The sequence below is a fragment of the Pteropus alecto genome, unplaced genomic scaffold (genome assembly GCF_000325575.1).
Source record: "Pteropus alecto unplaced genomic scaffold, ASM32557v1 scaffold98, whole genome shotgun sequence".
Lineage (NCBI taxonomy): Eukaryota > Metazoa > Chordata > Mammalia > Chiroptera > Pteropodidae > Pteropus > Pteropus alecto.
The window spans coordinates 4,716,965-4,741,494 of record NW_006443570.1 but is presented as its reverse complement, the minus strand read 5'-3'; the positions used below and the strand labels follow the sequence as shown (position 1 = coordinate 4,741,494).

The 24,530-nt window shown below is 37.9% G+C and overlaps 1 protein-coding gene across 2 annotated transcripts in view; it reads left to right on the top strand.

Annotated features, from left to right (window-relative positions):
* Positions 1-23,978, top strand: part of ZNF652 (zinc finger protein 652) — a 55,273-nt gene extending 31,295 nt beyond the window's left edge. Inside the window, exons 2-6 of one of the 2 annotated variants that reach the window (XM_006924776.3) lie at positions 2,663-3,819; positions 6,268-6,415; positions 6,779-6,894; positions 7,330-7,474; positions 14,896-15,683. In XM_006924776.3, coding sequence (XP_006924838.1) covers positions 2,917-3,819; positions 6,268-6,415; positions 6,779-6,894; positions 7,330-7,474; positions 14,896-15,407 — 1,824 coding nt within the window. In that variant the 5' untranslated portion in view covers positions 2,663-2,916 and the 3' untranslated portion in view covers positions 15,408-15,683. Of the gene's footprint in view, positions 1-2,662; positions 3,820-6,267; positions 6,416-6,778; positions 6,895-7,329; positions 7,475-14,895 lie in introns of those variants that run through there. The other variant, XM_025041651.1, reaches the window with a different exon arrangement.
* Positions 23,979-24,530: the final 552 nt, after the last annotated feature.

Sequence of the window (24,530 nt, the reverse complement as noted above, 5' to 3'; positions counted from 1 at the left end):
TTTTTTTTTTTTTTTTTTTAATGTTGAGAGATTTTTCGCCTAATCACTTCAAACGTTAACTTGCAGGTGGAATACCTCATGTAAAACAACATGACTTCTGTGTTATACTGATATCATTTCTGTATTTACTAATAGCATTTGACCTAATTCACATTGAGAAATGTAGCAGAACAGAGTAAGAGACTGCTTTGGTGAGAGAATCTCATCTTTTTTCATCTCGTTTTAGAAAAGCTATTTTATTGGGCCCCACCTCAGTCATTTGGGAGGTTTTATCAGTGGTTGCGAAGGCCAAATTTTTGACTTGATTCTTGCCTCAAGACTGAATTCTAATCAGCATTTATAGCTCAAAGACCTTCTTAGTTTTACGTTAAGCACTTGCTTCTTCTATCTACAAATCGCTGACTTTCTGGACTCCTTTTGTTCCTGAATATAAATGGATCGATATTTTCTGAATTCATACACTTCACGTACTAATTCGTCAAATACAGCCAATAGTAACCAACACTATCTCTTAATAGTCCAGTTTTCCACTAAAACTACAAGTCCTGTGGCATATTATCTATCTTCTGAAATAATTAGGTGATAGTTTCACTAGTAATTTTACCACTGCATAATACATTGCTATCCTTTTAGCCTCCAATAATAGTTTCCTTGCTTCCTTCTACCCAGCTCCTAAGCCTTTTCCATGTATTTTAGGTTTTTTAATGAGGCAACAGCCCACTTTTGGATTTCACATGTATCAACTAGGATAGACTAGATTATGCTGCAGTAGTAAACAACACAAGATCTCAGTGGCTTTAAAAAACACACTTTAACACGTACATATACTCTGTGTAAAATTAAATTTTTTAAAAATCCACTGCACTGTGCATATTCTATAGGTCTTTTAGTCACTCAGAGACTCAGGTTGATAGCAGTGATAGCAGCCATCACCTTGAAGACTGCCAGTTCCTGTGACAGAGGGAAACGAGGTCTAGATCTAGAGGGTCTCCCATTGGTTAGAAAACGCCCCTGCCTTCTGTGTGTCACGTTACTCCTGATATACAGGCCAGAAGCAGTCAGGGAGCCCCACCCACCTCTGGGGAGGGGGCGGGGTTAGAAAGTGCAGTCCTACCACGTGCCCGGAAGTGTTGGGAAGGTCGTATTGATGACTACCACAGAAGATTTCCCTTCATTTATTTTCCTTTGTCTTACTGAATTTTATTATAATTCCTAGCTTTTGCTGGTTAATTGAATTTTACTGTCTCTCCTCCCTTGCTTAATTTGAGATAATTAACGTAAGTTTATTTAACAGTACTTATAATTTACATTATTTCCATGGGTCAGAAGTTTTGACAAAGCTACTAGGATTTTCCTATTTGAATTACGAGGTATGAAAACTGTTGCAAAAAGATGTGGTTACAGGAATAATTTATTTTAAATTATTTTTTTGGAGTGTCACTTGTCATAGTAGAAAGACCACGTGCTTTGGAGTCAGGCAGGCCTGGGGTCAAACATTGCTTTTGTCATTGAATAGATATGTGATCTTTGACAAATTAGCCTCTCAGAGGCATAACTTTCTCATTAATAAATACAAAAAGTATAAATATATTCAGATGTCAAGTAAAACATGGTGGCATTTATAACCACTCCTTTCACTAAAATCAAAGTAAAATCATTTTCTAAAAGAATAAATTCATAAGGAGAAAGAAAATGGAAGAAAATAGTTTAAAAATCAACCTCAAAGTTTTGTGGTGGTTATTAAATAGAAATAACAAGGACCTTTGCAGTGCATGCGCACATAGCAGGCAGTCAGTAAATAGTTTTTTTTCCTTTTGTCAACTAGACAGCGTATGTGCTTGCAGTAATATTCATATGACTCAAAGCTTAGGTGGTTGGCTAAACAGCAATGTGAGGTATGTCACAAAGCAAATTATGTGCCCTTTTGATCTTTTTTTAAATTGATGGTTTTATTTTCTTGGAACCATATCAACCCGATGGTTACTGTTTCTTAGAATTTAGACTTCTGTGCAACTGGCAAATGAAAAGTCACCCAGCTATTGAGTGGATCTTATGAGCTATGCATAGAATAAATTTAAAAATGCTTGGCAACTTTGAAATTATTCTGATAAACTTGAAAACAAGAATACCTATAATAATATCTATAACTAGATTGTAAATTATTTAAAGCCAATATTTTCTCTCTCTTCAATAGTTATGTCAATTAGCTGTTTTATTGTCCTGGTCCACAGTGCCTAGCCCACTTCCACCTTTGTTCTGTGAGCTCTGATTGTGGTGGACAGTGGTGACTGATACTGAAAAAACCAGCCAGCATAAAGCTCTTGTATGTTTCATATACAACACATTTCATGAGCAGTAGTCACTGTTCATTTAGTCATCAAATATATACTGAACACCTAAGTGCTAGGCACTCTGCTAACGATATCTCAGTGAACTGGACAGATAATGACTCCTGCTGTCTTAGAATTTAGTTCTAACAAAATGTTTGTTGAATTTATATAACCCAGTAAAATCATGGCCCACAGTGAACCATGTAAGCAGGATAAAGACTTGTATGTATAGTTCAATTATTTGAAGCTGTGTTTGCTGTATGATATAAATGTATGCTCTAAGAAGGAAATAGTGATATCTGACCTTTTTTCCTCTTTGCTTTTCTTTATAGATAAGATGTTCAAGTCACTTGCAGCTCTCTTCAAAGGAAAAATCACTAGTGCTCTGCTCTTGCCGTAATACCAAACCTTTTGACTTATGCTTTGGTGCTGCAACACTGGAAGAATTGCACACAGGTTCCAGGAATACCTGTTTTTCATTTGAGTGATTCTTTGTGGATGGAAAAAAATTGAGTCTTGTTAATTACCCTGTTTTAAACCTATTTCTCTATAGTCCGAACTGCTTAATAAATCGGGCCACTTACCAATGAGCCACACAGCCAGTTCGTGTCAGGAGCTGGTTGAAAACTGTGCTGTGCATGTAGCAGGGATGGCACAAGAGGATAGCCGCCGTGGTCAAGTGCCATCTACCTTTTATCATGGTGCCAACCAAGAACTCGACCTGTCCACCAAAGTGTACAAAAGGGAATCAGGAAGTCCTTATTCTGTGTTAGTGGACACCAAGATGAGCAAACCACATCTCCATGAAACAGAGGAACAGCCATATTTCAGGGAGACAAGAGCAGTATCTGACGTGCATGCTGTTAAAGAAGACCGGGAGAATTCTGATGACACAGAGGAAGAAGAGGAGGAGGAAGAAGTCTCTTACAAAAGGGAGCAGATCATAGTGGAGGTAAACCTTAATAATCAAACATTAAATGTATCTAAAGGGGAAAAGGGTGTCTCTTCTCAGTCCAAAGAGACTCCTGTCCTTAAGACGAGCAGTGAGGAGGAAGAGGAGAGTGAGGAAGAGGCCACAGATGACAGCAATGACTATGGAGAGAACGAAAGGCAGAAGAAAAAGGAGAAGATAGTGGAGAAAGTCAGCGTTACACAAAGGAGAACGAGGAGAGCTGCCTCTGTTGCTGCAGCTACCACTTCCCCTACTCCCAGAACTACGAGAGGTCGTAGGAGGAGTGTAGAGCCACCTAAGCGTAAGAAGCGGGCCGCAAAGGAGCCCAAAGCACCAGTCCAGAAAGCTAAGTGTGAAGAGAAAGAGACTCTGACCTGTGAGAAGTGCCCCAGGGTGTTTAATACTCGCTGGTACCTGGAGAAGCACATGAACGTTACTCATAGGCGCATGCAGATTTGTGATAAGTGTGGCAAGAAGTTTGTCCTGGAAAGTGAGCTGTCCCTTCACCAGCAAACAGACTGTGAAAAAAATATTCAGGTAGGTTTCATCACCGAGAGGGCAAACTTCCCAGGATAGAACCTAGCTGTTCAGACTCACCTGGTATCCGCCCAAGAGAATAAATACAGTAGAGGCTGAAGGGACAGATTTCACCAGTTTATCTTTTTAAAAGCTCTTTATTTGGTCGTTTCAAAACCCAGGCTTAACATTTTATTTCAAAAGCATTAAATGTAACTGACGCTGGACTAGTGGGAACCCAGGCACATTGGAAGGGGGATCTGTTACAGGTGACTGCCCAGGAGGTAAAGTCAACACCAACCTTGCACTGAGATTCACTGTTGTAGGACGCGTAATATAATTCATTCTGGCATCTTCTCTATCAAGGTGGGAAATATTGAGCAAAGTTCAAGAGTAGAGAGAGGTCACTTTCTAGGCCCAAAGGGATGCCAGACTCTAGTGCATCCGAGGGGGACAAAAACCGTAATGACTCAGACCGGTGGAAATGGAAGATCTCCAGGAGTGAGTTTGCTTTTACCAGTGGAGAGATGACAACACTAAATTGGTCAAGAGGCTGAGCCCATGGGAATATGCAAACCTTAAACAGAGGCTGAGCTGGTTGAAAATGTTGCCCACCTGGCAGTAGGGTTATGTAATGCTTACTGTACCATATTGTTAAGGTAACAAAACATGGTATTCAAACCAGGCTGGAGTCTTGAAAGGACTATATGTGATAGGTTAAGAGATGTGCTAATAATATTTTGTCAAGTGAATTATATTATGTTGAGCTGATACATTGGTTTGCACATGCGAGTACATATTAATGAATATTTATAGAAGGTAAGTCTATACATGTCTCCATAAGATATGTAAAATAGACATATTTTATACCACATTTAAGCTAAATTTCCTTTTAAAAGATGAAATTGTTTTGGTTTGTTTCCTGGAGTGCTCCTTATTTTTCACATTTCCTCTTGGTTTTAATCAACAACTGAAGATTGTTGCTTTATTTTCAAGAGATTTTGAAAAAAATATAAATTACATTTGCTGAAAATTCACTGCTTTTTGATTTGTCAGTTGTGACTTGATCTCCCAAACACTGGGTGAATAAAAGAAGACTGAGCCATGGCGCCCATTCCCTCCAGTAACTACCAGTGCCTTGCTCATGGTGATGAATTGGTTGCAACAGTTCAGGCCATAGGGTGCAATGCAGTGCTGCACCCTAGGGGTCAAACTTAGGTTCTGTAATCATTCATTACTGAAAAGGTATATCTTAATCTTGACCTTTATATAGCTGTTTTTTTTTTTTAATTTGCTTTATAAAATTATGGAAAAGAAAACATTTAATAAATTTTTATGTGTGTGACTTGCCTCACTGTTCCTCACCATAATACATTTAAACTTGTGTTTAGGTTTTTGGCTGCTGCTAACTAAATGAACTCTGTTCACATTCCTAAAGAACACTGCTTTGTTATTACGCATAGGCTAATAATCCTGATGACTTTGTAAAAATTAAAACCGTGCCCCAGCAAAATGGTTTATAGGAGTTGTCTGTCCTTTTCTTGAGCAATATCCAGCCAAAGGACTCTTCTCAGAGTCCTCGTTTCCAGAAAGGACAATGATATTTGAGAAATCTTTATTTATAGTGAATACCAACTTGTTCCCTTAAGTATCCCTGAATCTGATAGTTACCTAGAAATTTCTAGTATTGTTTTACTTTAACCAGAGCACTTTATTTTGATACACTTGATGCCTGATATTCCAGACTGTTAATGATACATAATACAAGGAACTAGACAGTGTTGTGTGTGCTTCCTGTAGATGCTTATATGAGAGATCTGGAGCTGAGCTATAAGGGAACATGGAGAATGATACCAACAGTTTAGAGGCTATGTTAAATTCTGCCAGAGGGAGTATTTATTTAATAGAGGAAATTAGATTTGTGAAAATATAAACTCTCAATAATTTGTATTAATGACGTCTCCAAATACGTTCCCTATGGTACAAAAACATTGTTATACTTCTACAGATCTATAACCATTAATATGCATTTTGTTTTATCTTGTTTTTATTTGTGCTAATTTTAAATTAGTTTGTAATCTCTGGTAAACACCTATTAACTGTGTAATGACCCAGGCAGCTGCTCTTGGTAATCCATGTATATTTTTAAAAACTTGAACGTTCTTTTTGTAGGTATATGCAGACTTGATAAAAGCAGTCAGTTCTTTGATATTAGTGCGACTTTCCATTTCTTCTTGTCTTAACTTTTTGCCATTGTTTTCATACTCAAAGTATCTCTAAAAGTTGCATCTTAGAAAATAGAACACACAGATGTTGGTGTTGGAACCCAGACACCATGGAAGAGTAGCATTTGTTTGGATTCTGGCCTTGCGACATGAATCTAAAGCACACCCATTCCTCTGCCAGTAGGCAGGTATGGCTTTTGACAAGACCCTATAAATAAAGATTATTTCTGTTTATCCTGCTCAGTGTGTTTCCTGTAACAAGTCATTCAAGAAACTCTGGTCCCTTCATGAACATATCAAGATCGTCCATGGATATGCAGAAAAGAAATTTTCCTGTGAAATTTGTGAGAAGAAATTCTATACCATGGCTCATGTGCGGAAACACATGGTTGGTAAGTTTCATCTGCTGCTTTTGTCTCACACCTATAATTTTCTCTTGTCCTCTGGTGCACTTTGTGCTCTGGATTGCGCAGAATATGAGGAACTGCCTTACTTTAGTCACTTTTGACTTGTTGAAACTAAATGCAACATGTCTTCAGTAAGCATCACCAAATTGGATGGTATAGTCTTCCACACCCAGGTTTCTTTAAAACATTGCTAGTTATTTTTCTCTTCAGAACATTGCTGTTAAAGCCTCGCAAATTAGAGTGTAGAAGATTAAGGTGGCATGATGACCTTACAGTAGGACACCTGTCTTTTTCAGTTCGAGCTTTCAGGTGGACTTTTTTTGAGTGTAAGTGCATTCTGTGTTGCAGCACACACAAAAGACATGCCTTTTACATGTGAAACCTGTGGAAAATCATTCAAACGCAGTATGTCACTCAAGGTGCACTCCTTGCAGCATTCTGGAGAGAAGCCCTTCAGATGTGAGGTAAGGAGCGCTGCTCACCAGGGCCAGGCCTAGGGGTAGCATCTGTGTATACGGGGAAGCCGTGGGAGAGGGGTGTGCTGCGTTTCCACAGAGCCTCCAGACACGTGCTCTTAGAACTGTGTTATCTCACAGCTCGGCAGAGATACGTCATTTTTAATACATTGTTAACTCTCTTGGATTAAGTTAAATTTGGGAATAACACGAGTTATTTTTATTAGTAATTCAGAGAAGTTGGGTATCCTCTAGTGATTGTTATATGAGAAATTGCCCTTTTATTAATAACTCAGCTACAGAAATACAGCAGAGCCAAATAGATGACAAAAACAGGTTCTGTTTTGAGTATGAAAAATAAACCTATTTCAGAGACCGTGTAGGGTGGGCTCGAGTTAAGTTGCTGTGCTTGGCATTCAGAAATATCTACTGTGTCCAATGCAGAACTGTGACGAAAGGTTTCAGTACAAGTACCAGCTGCGCTCCCACATGAGCATCCACATTGGGCACAAACAGTTCATGTGCCAGTGGTGTGGCAAGGACTTCAACATGAAGCAGTACTTCGACGAACACATGAAAACACACACTGGTAAGAATTTATTGGGAAAAGTACAGCTATGTCTCAAGTACTTGTTGATGATCACCTGTGAGTCTGTTTATTTAAAAATCTAAACCACCAGTTTGCATTCTAACTGGAAATTCCACTTTAAATAAACCTGATATGGAAAAATATAGATTTATAATACCAAATTATTAGGCTTTCATAACTGTTTACTTTAAAAAGGATTATTTGTTAGTGCCTTTTACCTGCAGGTTCCTTCAAGTAAACGAATTATTTACTTTGGGCACAAGATCTCCTGAAATGGTATGAAAGTTGTTTTTGTGTATATGCATATTATTTTTCTAAGGAAAGGGTTCTGGACCTTTAAAAAATGGAGGGCACAGACTGCTTTAAATAGAATACCCTCTCAGTAGTCTTAAAGTTTGATTGGATTTGATTTACCAAAATTCACTTCTTTTCAGTGACATATTCATCAAATGAAATTAAATAACATTTTAACCACTTTGTGTTTTTAGGGGTATATGCTCCATCGCATGGATTTGAATCTTGTAAGCATTTGACGATCCAGCTTTTAAGGAACTAGCTAAAATAAAAGTTCCCCCTGTAAACACTATCATTACATATCAGTCTTAACCTGACGTTCCGGGATTAACCGTCTTTGTACAAATTACACAGTATGAAACATTTTTCAGGATTCTAAATTAAATCTAATCACAGCATTCTCGGTTTTATTAGTCTACGAAGTAGCAGAGCTAGAAAGAACCACAGGAGGTTGGCTTGCTTAGCCTGCTATTCTTTCTGCTTAACTAGCGGTGAGAAAATTCTGCCCATGGCCGGATCTCTTTGGTTTCCATTTCTCTGCTGAAGTCCTAAGAAAAATGCCCGCTTAGTGGGCTTCTTCCCCATTCAGAATAGAGCAACCTCAGATTTTAAGAATTAGACTAGAAGGAGAGTCATGAGAGGAGTTTAAGTAAATTACACTTCAAAAGGTAGTGATCACTTTGAAGCCTAAATGGATAGCAGAATATATAGAGTATTTAACAAATTATCTTATAATTTGGTGACTCTTGGACAGGGTCTTAAGTTCTGAGTCACATTTAGGATTCGCTTTTTGTTATTCAGTAGGAAACTGTAGAACTAGACAGACAATAAGTTTTTTTGAAGGCAGAAGTTGTGTCATGTTCATACACAGTGCTTAGCACATTGTAGGTGCCTGATAAATGTTTGTCACAAGATTGAAAGGAACCTCCAGCTACTTAAGCCTCTGCTTCTGCACTCACCTCTTCTCTTCATGTCTCCCTGTGAGACATGCATCTTTCTCCCCATTCCTTCCTCTCTCCTTCTTCCCTCCTGTATTCCTTTTTCTTCCTTCCCCTAGTCCTTCTTCAGACCCTTAAATGTCCATAACATGAAACCAAAGTATATATTTTGTGATTAACATATATGTTGAATACAATTTTATGATTTCACCAGATAGGCAAGCCGAACGTTTCCTATTTCTTTTAAGGGAATATAGTTACCTAAATTCATATCCTTCTCATTAAAAGAGTAGTACATACCTATTAAACTATATTTGACAATATGAAAATTGAAAACAAAATAAAAATGATCTATAATCTTGTCACTGATCACTACTGTTAACATTTTAACATCATTTCTTAAAGATTCTTTTGTTTTTACGTACACATGTAGATTGATACTGTGCATAAATGTGCATATGTTCACGTATATAGTAATGAAATAAAATTGGGTCTTTTAACTATTGTAACCTGCTTTTTATTTTAGTGTAATATATCATTAACAGCAATTTTATTCTAAAGGTTGTATAGTATTCCTCCTTGTAAATTTGCTGTAATCATAGCCATTATTTATTAGGCACATGTATGCCAGGCACCATCCTAAGAACTTTATACACATTATGTCATTTAATCAGTATAATTGAATCTTTACAACAGTCCTATAAAGTAAAGCATGTTATCTCCATTTTATTTAGCCAGTTCCCTATTAGACATTTAGATGATTTTATTTCCAATTTTTCTACTTTTATAAATAATACTGTGATAAACAACTTTGTGGCTAACACATCCATGATTAATTCCTAGAAATGAGATCATGAAGGCAAAGGGATGTGCACATTTTTAAGCCTTGATGATTGTTGCAAAATAGCACTCTTACCCAGCTATGTGTGATAATACCCATTTCCCCAGCCCTTTCCAGTGCTAAATAAAATCCTTGCTGATCTGACAGGTGAGAAATGGTTTCTGTTGTATTAACTTGCACTTAATTAATTGCTAAGTAAGACTGAACATTTTTTCATATGCTTATTGGGTATCAGTATATTTTCTTTTCTGAATTGCTTGTGCTTTTTCTGTATTCATCTTTCTGTTGCAGTGCTTGACTTTTTCTTATTGTTTATAATAGCTTTTTATGTATACTTATATACTGGGCCTCGTTTAACATCAGTATTAAAATGCTTTCCCCTGGTTTGTCACCTGCCTTTTAATATTGTTTGTAATACTCAAATTGGGAAAGTAGCTTTATGGTGGAGTTGGACAAACCTGGCTCTGTTAACTCACTAGCATTGTGACCTTACGTGAATTAGGCAACCTCTGTAGGCTTCTGGTTCCTTGGTATTAAATGAGGATGACAGTAGCACCTGGGGAGATACAAGGAGAAGAGTTAGCTTTAAAGAGGAGGGGTAGCTCTCTTAAGACTAGATGAAACCACATTTAAACTATGTTCTAGTGGGGATTAAGGCCATTATAGGAACTGACATTGACTGGGCTGTTTCTTTGCAGTTTAAAGAGAAGTGAGGCAGATCTTATCTAGGGAAACTGACCAGCCCTCAGGAAGGGTTTCCTAGGATGATGTGGACATGGAGTGAGTTCAGCATAGAATAATTGCTGATTCTTCTCGTAGCAGGCAGAGCAATAAGTGCCTAGAGACACAGGATGAATTAAGACTTGGTTTTTGCCTCCAAGGTGCTTAGTGATGGTAATAACAACAACAGCAACACTAAAATGCATTGAATGTCTCCTATGTGCCAGATACTGTTCTAAGGACTTTCCTTGTATTTTCAACTTATCACAATCACCTATTATTATCTTCATTTTTCAGATAAGGAAACTGAGGCTCAGAAATTAATTTATCCAAGGCAGTCTGACTGTAGAACCACATACTTAATGATTCTCATATAAATTTAATGTAGCAAGTAACAAAATGGAGGGATACATAGAACATCATGAAGGCAAAAAAGCACCATTTCAGAGTCTGCTGCTCAGCTTCCAGAATTCGTCAGTGTACTCAAGGAGATCAGGATCAGAGGGATTGATAATGTGTTAATAGTCTTAATGATATATAAATAAAATTGCAAATTTATTAACAGTGAAAAGGCTGAGTGGCAAGTGGTTCAGAGCTCTTCTATTCTTTGGTAAGCATATTCTTTACCTAAAGAATAATTTATATTAGAAGCTAAATTGTAATCAAAAGATTGTCAGGGACAGAGAATTATAGCAAAAGAAGGTAATCAAATTCAAGAAGTCATCAGTTATAAGACAAATTTAATTTATATACCACTGAGGAAGTCCTGCAAATTAAGCAGTGACATGCCATCGATTGTAAGGTATGTCAGTTTCAAAGATATTAATATATGTGGGGAAACACCTGGCTTAGAATTAAAAAATATTTATAAGAATCTACTAATTGGGCTACTGCAGTGAACAAGACTGAAATAGTCCCTGGGTTCACAGATCTTGTAGTCAGGTTGGGGTGATAGACAAGCAAAGCATAATAATGGTTTAGTGATGAAAGCATAGTAAGTACATGGAACTAAAAGTTTGACTAGAGTCTTATGGATTGGGGGTGGGGGACAAGGAGTATAATAAGACATGATACTGGAGAGCAGTAAGCAGGAACCAGATCACATACACAGAAACACTCAAAAGCCATGTAGAAAAGTTTGGACTTTATTCTGAGGACAATGGGAAGGTCTGGAATGGTTTTAAGCAGAGTATGACACAACTATCTGAAAGTTCACTCTGGCTACAGTGTGGAGAATGAATTAGAGGGTGAGGAGCAAGAATAAATGATTGTGATGATAAGGACTATGGTAATAACAGCGAATGAAACTGAAGTGATAGACATGGTAGTAGAGATTGATTAGCTATCAGTGGTGTGGGAAAGAAGAATCAAGTGTTAGTTTCATATTTAGGACTTTTATACCATCTGTAAATATAGAGAATAGTAGAGGGAGAAGCAGGTTTGCTAGGCAGGATAATGAATTTAATTTTTCACTTTTTAATTTTGAGATATCTCTGGGATATTCAGGTGGAAAGGTCCAGTAGGCAGTTTGCAAAATGGGAGAGAGATTTAGACTAGATATATATAGATATGCAGGTTTTGATGTTGTTCAAGGGTGTTCGTACTAAGCAGACTGGAATGCTTGTGTTTATTGGCCAGATTGCTTTGTCTTTTGAACAATGCAAAAGACAACTAACCAAATTCTTGCTCCGTTCTATCTTCCCTGCAGATTCTGTGTCTTCTTTTATAATGTTCTTTCTTCATACTCATTACAATGCTGTTCCTTACAATCAGGTTAGCTTTATCATATGTAACAGGAAGTATCTTTAGGTGCACTGATATACGTGCTTTTCTAGTTACTTTGATGAAGTTAGCTGTCAGTATATCTTACAGCCACTCATTTACCAGCTCCTCTTTAAAGTGAGACATCGTACAGGTGGTTGATTTCAAGTGTTACATTTTGATTTTTCCTTATTTCAGCCTCATTGTAATTGTACCTCGAGGTTTCAGGGGAACCTTGACATCAGTCATTAGCACGGTTAGGAGAAGGGGCCTAATGAATAATGAAAGTTAGAGATAGGTGGGATCATGGACTTATGTCAGGAACAACAAACGTGGACATTAAGAAATTAATAAAAGATGATTAAGCAGTGAAAAGGACCTACTTTAATTTGAATCCATAGATTTGTGGTAGGCCAGTTCTAATAGTTTTTGGTCTTTCTTAGAAAATCATTATCGCCTAGAAGACTACAAGAGAAAGATGATTAGAGAGATCCAGGATTGCATTCTGGTTTGAGGACATGACAGAAAATTAAATGTCTAAACATTCAATAAACTTTCAGTGAATACATGCTGTATGTAAATAAAGCATCTAGTGCATCTAAGAAGTGTTAGTGAATCTAGTGGAGAGTGTTTGCTCATATTAGACTAATAATTCAAAGATTAGGTCCTTTGGCTCTGTTTGTATATGGCTGTTGGGAATGAAAAATACTAACTCTAGAGAATCCAGGAGGGAGGGTCCAGGAGTTTGATAGGTTATAAACAGCTGTGCTTTTAAAACAATTTATTATAAGTGAATCTTGTTTATTTTAGGAAAACAGAAAATACATATAAATTTAAAAAATAAGACATCAGTTATAATCCTGTCACCTAGAGATAATCACCTGAAATATTTGTTGTCTTTCTTTCTGTATTTTTTCTATACATATTTTTCATTAAAAGTGGATAATACCATGCATACATTTTTATAACTTACATGTTTTACTTAGTAGATTATAGATAATCTTACAGGTTTTCATGTTAACATTTCTATACTTTTATAATATTGTTTTTAATGGTACTTTCTGTCAGACGAGTATACCATAATTGATTTAATCAATTCAATTTAACATAGAATTTGAAGTTTTTAAGGTGATTGAAGGAAATAGATTAAAAAGAAAGAAAACAAGCTGAGCTCAGAACTCATCTAGAAAGATCAGTATAAATCACAGGGAAGAGCCTGGCAGTGGCAGTGATTGAATGAAAAGCTGAAAGATAAGAGAAATATAACAGTAAGAAAATAGTTCTAGTGATAACAGAGAAAACAGAATTCTATCTACTGTCTTAAGGAAGCGAGGGAAATTCGGGCTTCCATGGAAGAAAGGCAACAGGAGATGTCAGTTTTTAAGGGTAGGGAGAAGAAATAAGGACCATCATATAGGTAAAGAGGTCTTTGCTGCTAGTAATAAGACAGGTCCCAAAGTGGAAGAAAACAATAAGACAGTAACATTCCTTAGTGTGCACAGGAATAATGCACAAGGCAGTGAGGTGTGAAGTGTTATGGTTTATGCGTCGAGAGGATAGACTCTGGAGCCAGACTGTGGAGGTTAAATCCTGGCTCTCTGCTGGCTGCAGAGCCAAGTTGAGATAACAAACCTACCTCATAGAGTCTGTCGGTCTGTTCATGTGTCTCTGAGGATCAACAAGGTTAGTAGATTTGAAGTGAGTAGAATAATGATGAGCATACAGTAAGATCAATACACAATAGCTATTGTTTATATAGAGTAAAATAAGGGAGTGAAAATTGAAGTGACAGCAAACTTTTGTAGCTGGAGTTACTTACCGTAGATACAAGCTACATATACTGAGAATTGATGAAAGAATTGATAAATACAAGCATGTGGTCACCAAAGCACATGTTTACAGGTGCTCCACCCCTCATCTCAACGTTCCATATGAAGTGATTAATGGACATAGACTATCATTTTGTTTTCCCCTATAGTCTAGGTAGAGAAGCAGGCAGACATAGTGTGGGAGTAAGCACTAAGTCCAAAGGAAAGTTAGAAAGCTTAAAAATTAAGCTCTTAGAACCGAAACCTGAATTCTCCCTAAGTGCCCTTGGAATTCTGGGGTTGTGTTTCCTTTTGGACTCATAGACCCAGTGGTTCTCAGCCAGGAGCAGTAGCCCCCTTCTCAACTCTGCCTGCACCCATGGACATTTGGAAATGATGTGGGGACAGTTTCGATTGTCAGAATCTTGTGGGGGCATTTAGTAGGCTGGCACCAGAAATGCTGTGTGTTCTTCAAATGTGCCAGACAGTCCTACATAATGAAGAATTATCTGGAGAAGTGCCAGTAGCACCCCCATTGAGAAACACTGCAGTGTGAAATTCACATTATAGGGTGAGTCCAGACAGTATTTTCCAAGTCCAACACCAAAGAGTAAGCCGCGTGCTAAGGATTATGTATATAGATACAAAGAGACTGATTTGCTCCACAGGATATTTTCAGCAAAGTCTTACTTTTAGTTGGAATGTTAGAAGTTGTTTACAGATTGACTTGCCTAAATTTGGAGGCGGAGATCCATCTGTGGTGTTGGTGCCCCTGAGCACAGGAAAGCCTTGTGAACGTTTTTCATGTAGGATGTGAAGGATCACTACTTTAGGTGCCTTTTTTAACCAAGCCTAGATGATAGGTTGTCTGTAAGTTTTACTTGTATCTGCTCTTATTTGCTAAGTCCTAACTTTGGAAGACTCTTTTTTTTGTCTTTAGAACATAATGTACCATAAAGGAGAGGAGTGGTGATCTCCTTTTTTAATATGAAAAATAACGTGACCACATAATTACCACCTAGTTTGTTAATCATTTTTTTGTGTCTGTGTTCTTCTCAGGAGAGAAACCCTTTATCTGTGAAATCTGTGGCAAAAGCTTCACCAGCCGCCCCAACATGAAGAGGCACCGCAGAACTCACACAGGCGAGAAGCCCTACCCATGTGATGTGTGTGGCCAGCGGTTCCGCTTCTCCAACATGCTTAAGGCCCACAAGGAGAAGTGCTTTCGGGTGACTAGCCCCGTGAACGTGCCGCCTGCTGTCCAGATCCCACTTACAACTTCCCCAGCTACCCCAGTTCCTTCTGTGGTGAACACACCTACAACCCCAGCCCCTCCAATCAACATGAATCCTGTAAGCACTCTTCCTCCACGACCCATCCCCCACCCCTTCTCACACCTTCACATCCACCCGCACCCTCACCACCCACACCACCTTCCCATTCCTCCCGTCCCTCACCTTCCGCCACCTCCAGCTCTCTTTAAGAGCGAGCCTTTAAATCACAGAGGCCAGGGTGAGGACAACTTTCTGCGGCACCTGGCAGAGAAGAACAGTTCAGCACAGCATCATTAACATCCATCTCCTTAAGTGTGTTCTCCACAAGTTATGTGCCCGCCTGTGAGTTTGCGGAGAGGGAGTTGGTGAGCACGTCTGTAGCTGTCAGACCCTCGTCAGCCTCCACCAAGAGCTTTGCTATTGTCTTGGTAAATCAACACATCCAAGGAGATGAGTAAGAAGACTACCTTAAGCTCACAGAGGGAACTGTCATCTAAACCAGGGGAACCACCAAACTAAAGCCCAATTTGCTTGCATTTTCTGGTGACTTTTATAAATTTCAAATAACTCAGACTTGTGGAATTTTATAATTTCATATCAGCTGATGAGGTATGCTTGCTTTTATATCCTGGACTTCTCCTCAAAGAGGGGACAGGCCTGGTTTCCTTTGTACTAATCGGGAAGGCTGTGAGATTAATCCAGAGCATTAATTGTATCACTGTGTATCGTAATGAATTCTTTTCAGCTTTTGGTGCTGGCTACAGAGTTGAGCTAGCCATGTTTCACAGAATACCAAGCATTATGGAGAAAGATGGAAATTTTCTTTGGGTAGCTCTCCTAACGCACTCTTTATTTTACTACAGAAATTATTTTAGAGTTTTTGTATAGACTTCTTTAGTAGTCTGTTTCTAAAATGAAATGTATTTCAATAAGCGGTGTAATTTTTTCAGTGTAGCTGGACCTATGTTGTAAAATAGAAAAAATTTTATAATCATCAAAATGTGATTCTTAAAGATGCATATAACTTCTATAGTTCAAAGTTATTCTTACATCCGTACAACTCAAAGGTGCTTCAGAGACGACATGTGTCTGAAAGGGTCTCCAGACCAGGCAGGTAGCTGCAAAAATGAGTTTTTGCTTTCAGAACTTGGTGTTAAGTCCTTGGTAGTTTTTAAATCTCCGCTTAACACTCAAGTGTTTGTTGGACTCACTGACGTGTTCTTGTCCTCCATATTTCATTTGGTTCAGTTAGTGCGTTAAATGGAAGATTTGCAAAGTGTTGGACCTTTTCAAGGAAAGTCATCTGAAGTTCGCATGTTTTGAAAATCTGAGTAAAGTTGTTCATTGTCAAGAGGAGGAAGTAGTGGAGATTGTTTCATCCCAGTCACGTCTGTTTCTCACTTCCCTTCGAACTGTGTTCATGTTCAGCCTTTATGGGATGACAAATTGAAGTCTCATAATATACTTCTTGTTTTGAGGCTTATTTTTCTAGAATTGTTATGAAAAGATTAAACAGTACACTAAAATCACAAACATGATGTTGCTGATAGTGGCCAAGAAATTTGGAGGGGAACACAAATTGGTTATGTGTTTTAAAATGTCTCGTATCACTGGGTAGATCCACAAGTTTGAGTTATTCTCCAACACAGTTTAAATTGTAGTGAGAGAAGGAAAACTCCTACATTTTGCTGCCCTGCCCTCTGCAAATAATAATGCAATAGCAGCTTTCATAGGTGATAAGGAGAGCAGCATCTCTAAAACCTTTGTGCAGGTTACCTTTTCAGGTTTGGGGAACTTCAAAAGAGCACAATCAATTGGGAGCTTATTATAGAAAGTCTGAACAGAACGGCTAACCTATAGTTAACTGATCAAATCTATCCAGACTCAGTATAGCTAATAATTTTGTATTTTTTCATCTCAGAGAACTGAGTTCCAAAGCTAAGTCTACTTTCTTCCTCTCCTTCTCTTGATTTTTTAATCTTGAAATTTCTTCATTTTTTTACCCCCTCCAGCTCTTAAATCACTGCCCGAATCAGAACCCTGGCTTTTATTTATTTTTTATTTTTATATTAAATATGCAGGCATACTTCAAGCACTTTTCTGGCTGATTAGCTCTGTGGTTGGAAAAAATGGAACTCTTTCCATTGCGATTAAGTCCCTATTTTTAAAATATTGCGTTCTCTACTAGCTCTTTGGTTTAATATTTCCATTTTTTTCTTTCTGATAATTGCTTTTGTCTTCTATAAATGAGCTTAGAAAAAATTTGGAATGAGGCAGAAAAGTATCTCAAAACACACTTTTCTTTCTGTTTGGGGGTGTAATTTCTAAAGAATGTATTTTAAATATCTGTATACATTCTTTGAACTCCCAGGTACCTAAACCAATAAGAAACGTTCATTCCTTGTTTTTGACTGTTATGTGTTTAGGGTCTGCCTCCCCTCATCCCCACAGTCTCCTTCACAGTCCGTGACAAGTTTGTGGATTCACACCTTTACGTAGACATATCGTTATTTCGTGGCCAAGCCTATAATATTAAAGTGATTTTTTTGGAGATATAAATTATAGCTTAGTTAATTGGCTCTACCTTATTTTGTTCTAGATAAATTTACAGTATTGGGCAGCAATTCTGAATTCTAAACTTGAGACCACTGAATCAACCATTTTATGAGGTGTACTGTAATTACACTGGAAAATTCAGGTAGTCATCTTTGATTTTTTTTTATTCAAGTGAATATAGCCATAAGAACGTATCTGCTACATAGGAAAACCAGTATTAAGCAAATAATTACCACCACCCTTAACAGAAGCAAAAAAAAAAAAGGATGATTATTATTTTTTTTAAATCAGCATTGTTGCGCAATGTAGTTCTTAGTGAAATATATTGTGAAACAAACTGGAAACTTCTCATTTTTTTCGCCCTGTATACAAGCTTACCTTTTCTCACTTGGGATTTGTGGTCTTCAGGAAAATTGCCACATTAGTGTCATAGTATATGTTTGAGTACTGAAATGCATTAAGAATATTCCAACTTCAATGCTTCTGAATATAAGAACTGCAGGATTAAGCCTTAAACATATTTGTGCATCAGGTTGAACATGCTTGAGACTCAAACTCAGGGTCGAAAATTTGATTGGGGTCCTTTACTAAGACAAAAGTCAGCGTGTGGTGTTGTTCTCTCTCACATATAGTACAGCACCCCATTACTTCTTCAGAACTTACTCTTACTTGCTATCTGTTTATGGAAAAAGAACTGTGGAGGAGTTTGAGTTCTCAGCCCTTATCTGTACTTTAATAAGTGTTTTTAAAGACAAGGGCCACATATCAGCATTATACAGATATCAAATTGAGGCTGTTTCTCATTATTTAATTTTACTGTCTTCGAAGGCTTGTATCATTGCTAGGGTTAAGACTTACTTGAGGAAAATTCCCAAGGCCTTTCTTGAGTTGATACTGCCTTTTTTTTTTTTTTTTTTTTCCTATTTTCTTCTCATAGATTTCTCATTCAAATATAAACTCTTCTTTAGCCTTAATGAAAGGCTGCTTGCTGCTTTCTCAAATCGAGTCAGGTAAGCTCATAGTTACGTTTTTTAATTTGAATGAAATGAATGAGATGAACAGTTTAAAGGCATGTGGCTTCATTTCCACTTATCTTTGTGATTTGATTCTTATTTTTAGCAAGCAGGGAGGTCACCACATAAAACTTGATGGTAGTTACAGGAAACCTTTGCAAATCATTTATGTATGCTTTTCCAGTCTACCATGTACGTTACTATTCTAAATTCATGGTTGAGCATAGACTTGACCGTGGTTGTACCAACTTTTTAAAACCTACATTGTTGAAAGTACCTTTTCATTGTGGTTAGACCTCCCTATAATTTGATTATTCCTAGTATACTAACTGAAGGCAAAATACTCTGAAGAGATGCTTGTAAACTTTGAATTTTCTACTTCTTGAAAATTTTTTCGGTTTTTATGCTTATTGAATGGATATGTTATGTTTAGTTTAATTTTGATTTCACTGGAAGTTTTAAATTTTGAGAAGATCAAGCAGAATAGAAATCCATTGCAGATGTGTATTTATTTACCCCATCTTGCAGATTTCAGTTAGTGAAACACAGATGGTAGGTGGGGTTTTATTGTAAAAAAAAAAGAAAACTAAATTTAGAGAAACCTTTCTGTTTGAGCTACTGTACAGAAGAGACAGCCTTTATTACATTGCTGATCCATATGATGAACATTTTGACGCTGTTCTAGACTGTATGGGAAGTATTTAATGAAAAAAGGGTTAAATTACATTTAAGGATTTTATCAGCTATGTACCATTACAAAAGTCAACTCACTTGGAACTCTTCAGACTATAAAATTGAGCAAGTAAATATTGGGTTTTAATTTTCCTTTGCCTAAGCCAAGATAGGAAATTTCCCAAAAGATCATTTTTTTCAGGAATGAGAGGTCATTAGCCATTAGAGATAGTGGCATTATTATGCAATAACAACACCCTAGCTAACCTGCTTCTGTCATCTGTAGCATTTATAATAGGTAACGATGACTTTCCAACCCTGGACACTACCTCGTTAAAGCAAACCAGAGATCCTCTCTACATTTTCTATGGAAGCCATAAAAGTTGCCATCGATATATCCACTTTCATAGTTCTATACTTTTATACTCTAGACTTTTTATAGACTTTATGATCAGATCTTTTTGTCTTAGAGGATAGGTTTTGCAAGATTCAAAGGAAAATCAAACTCCTCGATTGTCCCAACTTTGAAGCTTGAGCTTCAGTAAATTTTAAAGAACCAGATAATGTACTATTTATCAAATTCTTCATTTAAGTCAAAACTATTTGCAGAGTTGCCTATTCGGAAAACAAACTTCACTTTCTTATTCCCTAAGCAGAAGCTATATTGTTGTAAGAAACTACTTATAAAGTGGATTTCTACCTTGTTACTCTGTGTATTACTCGATAATGCATATACTATCACAATATCCCTGGAGTTTTATTTCCATATGACAGATCCACGAGTATACACCTCTCTCTGATCCTCCATAATCTAACTGCAGCTTCAGTCTCTCTCACTCTCTTCCTGAGTGCCTTCAAAAAGCCAGCATCCTGAAACATTCTTTTCCTGGTCTAAATCCTACCTCTGATTATTTCATTCTCCATGAGTGTTGTGGAATTCACCATATTCCAATTGGTTTGGCTCAACAAAATAGCTAAAACCTTGGATGAGGATTTTGAACGTATTTCTATTTTGTTCCCATATGTCATGTTTGGATTACATTTTTAACTTTTATTTGTATCTTATTCACATAGTACATCTCTAATGATGACAGATTTTATCCTCTTCCTCTTCACCTTTTTTCTTTCACCAGAAACTAGTTGTTCCTTTAAAATGGAGCTAGTGAATATCTCTTTTGAATGTCTTTTTTTCTCATCCTTGTCTTCTGAATGCCTCCCCATTCTGATTAAGGGATCCTGAATGCTGCTGTCGCTATGCCCTATTTCTTTATGCCCTCTCTCTTCCAGAAGCATTTTGCAAAATTATACCTATAATTTTATTTTAGACAGATAATGTAAAGGTGCCCTCTGGGTTTATCAAAAGTCCTTTGTTGGTCTTTGACCTGCTTCTCTCTTCCTCTGTCCCTTCCAGAAGTGACTTCCAGTCACTTCTTTTTCTACTTGTTCTCATCTAATTAATTTTAAAAATATGATTGATAATATATGAAGGATGTAATAAAAAGGGGGTGGCAGTGTGTTCTCCATGTGATATGAGCACCTTATTAATAAAACATCTTAGCAGTTGGCTAATCTTTCACAGTCGAAACTGAAGCCTGTGCTATATGTACAGGTCTCTTGCTCCCTTTCAGTTTTCTTCTAAAACTGAAGAGTCTACAATGAGAAAATTGGATCGAGTTGGTTTTTTATTTTAATTGAATGAAAACTGTTAGGTTGAGTATTTTGGCCTTAGTCAAAATCTTTCTTTTTGACATAAAATCTCATGCCTCTTTCCTTAATAATACTAATGCTCAGGTTTTCGAGACTAATAACCACATGAAGCGGGGGTCTAAGAAGGCAGCTGTTAATAAATTCTTAGTCCTTTTTGTCTTGTGACAGTATGTTTTGGTAGGACAGTGCAAAAGTGTGACAATTGGTTATGTTTGATAATGAATAAATTCAAGACATTGGAAGGCTTCCCTGGCTATTTGGAATGGGAAGATGAGTTTACAAAATGCAAAAGGTAGATTTCTATGGAAATTACAAGGGTTTCTTGTTTTAAATACTTTTTGCTTTGATTTACCTTGATAGTCTCCTATTATTGAGCTAGAAGTCTGCCTCTTTTAGGGAGTTACTGGTTACCTAAAGTAACCACCTTGAAATGTGTGGCTTTTCGGAGTCACAGGCTGTAACAAGTGGAGAGCCACGCCGAGTTCACACTTGGAGGAGTCACATTCTGGAGACAGACTGTTGGCTTGTGTCATGTCTTCTGTGATAGGAAATGTTTGGTGCAAGTATCAAAGGGCCTGTGCCCCTGAGAAATGTCCGCTCCGCTTTCTAGTTCCAGGTTCCTTTTACACTGTTCGAACTCTTCTGGTGAGATTGAGGGTGTTGCAAATTACTTGAAAATAAAATGATTTGGGAGACATGTAGGAAATGGGAATGCAGCAAGAAGGGGTAGAAGCTGAATTTTGCTTGCATTGTTGGTTTTGCTCAGCCACAGAGCCTGTCTCTGTACCGGGTGTGCCAAAGAATCAAGGTGTTCTGAATATTCAGCAACTCTGAATGAACACGGCTTCCTCTCTACCTGTCTTTTATGGGTGAAAGGGCCCATGTGATCAGCAGGACAGAGACACCAACTCACATCATGCAAAGGACGTGAGGCTGTGTTTAATTACATTTGAAGTTGGTGGGAAATATCTTATTCTTTTAGAATCTCTAACCCTCCTAGAAATACCTTGTGTATGCTTGATTATTCAACCCATGAGTTTTTTCAAAAGTGAAAAAGGAACTGTGGCATAAATTTGGTGTTTACTTCTAAAGGTGTATCCCCAAGGATATATGTGCAGCTTCTGAAAATCAGATGAGTCCTTCTCAATCTTCCATAATTTTTAATTTGCATTTTATTCATTTCTTCACATGGGCTATGTGATTCTATTCCATCAGCAGTACTGGCTTTGTCCACAAGGGAGCAACAAAGTACTTTAGCTTCTTTATTCTAAGCCTTCTAAAGAAAGATCCGCTTTTAAGTCTCTTATAGAATGTCATCCTTTGGTTCAGTGCTTATTTATAGACCTTGCTTTTTAAGATATTTTCCCTTATTACTAAGTCCAGTAGTTGCTCACCCTTCATGATACAAACAAAGATCGATCGGTAGGTCAGAGGTCCTTGTGGATCAGGCATCTTAATTAGCCTTTTAAAATAATGATTCCCTGAGATTGAAAGCCAGGACTTTCCTATGGGGGATCCACTGTGTGCTAAACGCAGAGCGGGAAGGCGGCACATCTTTCTTCTTTCCTCCAAACCCCACCACCAGCACAGGACCATCACATCTCTGAGGAGGACAAGATGGCAGGGATAATTCTGGAGTTTGAATGAGGAAATGCTCCACCTGTTCTGCTCCCAATGGATGTCTGTTACACCAGGGAGCAAGTCCTGGAGTCAGGGAGGCCCCCGCAGCATCACTCCTCCCAATTAGAATTCAGTGTGTGTCTCCTCTGCCACTTACTTGTTTTAGGGCTCCCTGACCATGGGTTTTGTTTGTGCTCTGTGCAGCATCACCGTCACAATAAGCAGCTCGGTGATCGACCAAGGGAAAACACCAGACTGTAACTACTTTCCTTGTAGAGCCGGGAGGCATTTGCACCTGGAATGGCCTTCATAACGGATATCTGCCTGGCTCCTTTTCCCCAGCCCAGTGTGACCCTGAGCAATACAGGTAGATAGAGGTGTCCATTTGTAACTCCAACACTTGACAAAACAGAAAACGAAAAAAACAAAACTGAAGCTGTGATCGGTTTGGTAACAGGTGGCCAGGTGTAACTCGTTTGTTTTGTTTTTGTTTTCCCCAACAGTACTGAAATCACTTGCACTTTTCCTCATTTCTTATAGAAAAGAAAAATCCAGTTTGCTTGCCAGGAATTGTTTAGTGTTAGGTTTACAAAGCTTATTGTTGAATGTTGAACATTTGTCCAAAGGAGTTTGACAAAACAGAAGCTGCTTGGTCCCTGTTCTGCCTGCTAGGTCATAAGGGTTAAGGCCATGTGGCTGGGGTACTTGTGTGTCAAGTCCAGAAGGGGGCAGTGTCCCTCTCCTACCTCTGCCAAGACGCAATTGAAGGTCAAATTGACTCATGTAAGGCAGGTACTTTTCATGCTGCAAAGAAGTTTAGAAGAGTCTTTCAGTTGGGGATGTGACAGGTAGGTAAGACAGGATCTCTTAAGATGGGAAAGAGACTGGGGAGAGGAGAACTGCTTGGCCCCCGGGAACCGCAGTGGGGCGGGACAAAGCTCCCCTCCTGAATCTCCAAACTAGCCTAGCTTCCCTGAGTCATCTTTTTTCTAGCATCCTGTCAGATCCCTCAGCGTACTGATTTTCTCCCTTGTGTTAACTATACCAATATTATTTTTTTAGCAATTGAAATGCACTTTTTTTATTTCAACTCAATCATGATTTTAAGTATAAAAAATTTATAGACTGTTAAAACTACTTTTTTGTGTATTTTTAACCACTCGATGTAGCATTATCTATTTTATTCTTGTGAGACTCTGGTACAAGGTGTGCCACTTCATGATATTTCCGAGATGCTGGGCCTTTGGATGTGTACGGTAACCAACTTAATGCTAATGTTCAAAGTAAAAAAAAAAAAAAAGTAGCCATATCCGTTGTGTGTCTTTCTTCACTGCATTTCTTCCTCATCCTCCGTTGACAACATTTTGAGGTCTCCTTGCTCAATGAATTGTCTTTTTTTTTTTTTTCTGTAAAATGAACACCCCGGATCTGCTATTATCAGTTGTCTCTCTAGTCCCAGCCCACAGACCCTGCTGACCTCTTTATGAAAGATAACGTGTTTTCACGGCTGCTGGCCGAAGTTAGAGTGACCAGTTCTTTTTCTTTGGTGCCGCCTGGCTCCATGCTGATTGGTTTTAGTAACACTACTCAGTCCAGCTGAGCAATAATCTAAACATATCCTAGAAAACAGTGTTTGAAAAAACGATCATAATTGAGTCCTGAACTGGTTTGAAGAAAAAAATAAGCACAGATGGAATGGAAACAGCTTACAAAGTACATGCAGTGAAATGCAATGACGATAAAATGTGACACTTAGGATGAAGTTCCTCTTCCTGCCCATTCCTCTGCCATTCCATTTATTCCACAAATGTTTATCGTATGCCTAATATGGGCTGGGTACTGATGGAGCCAC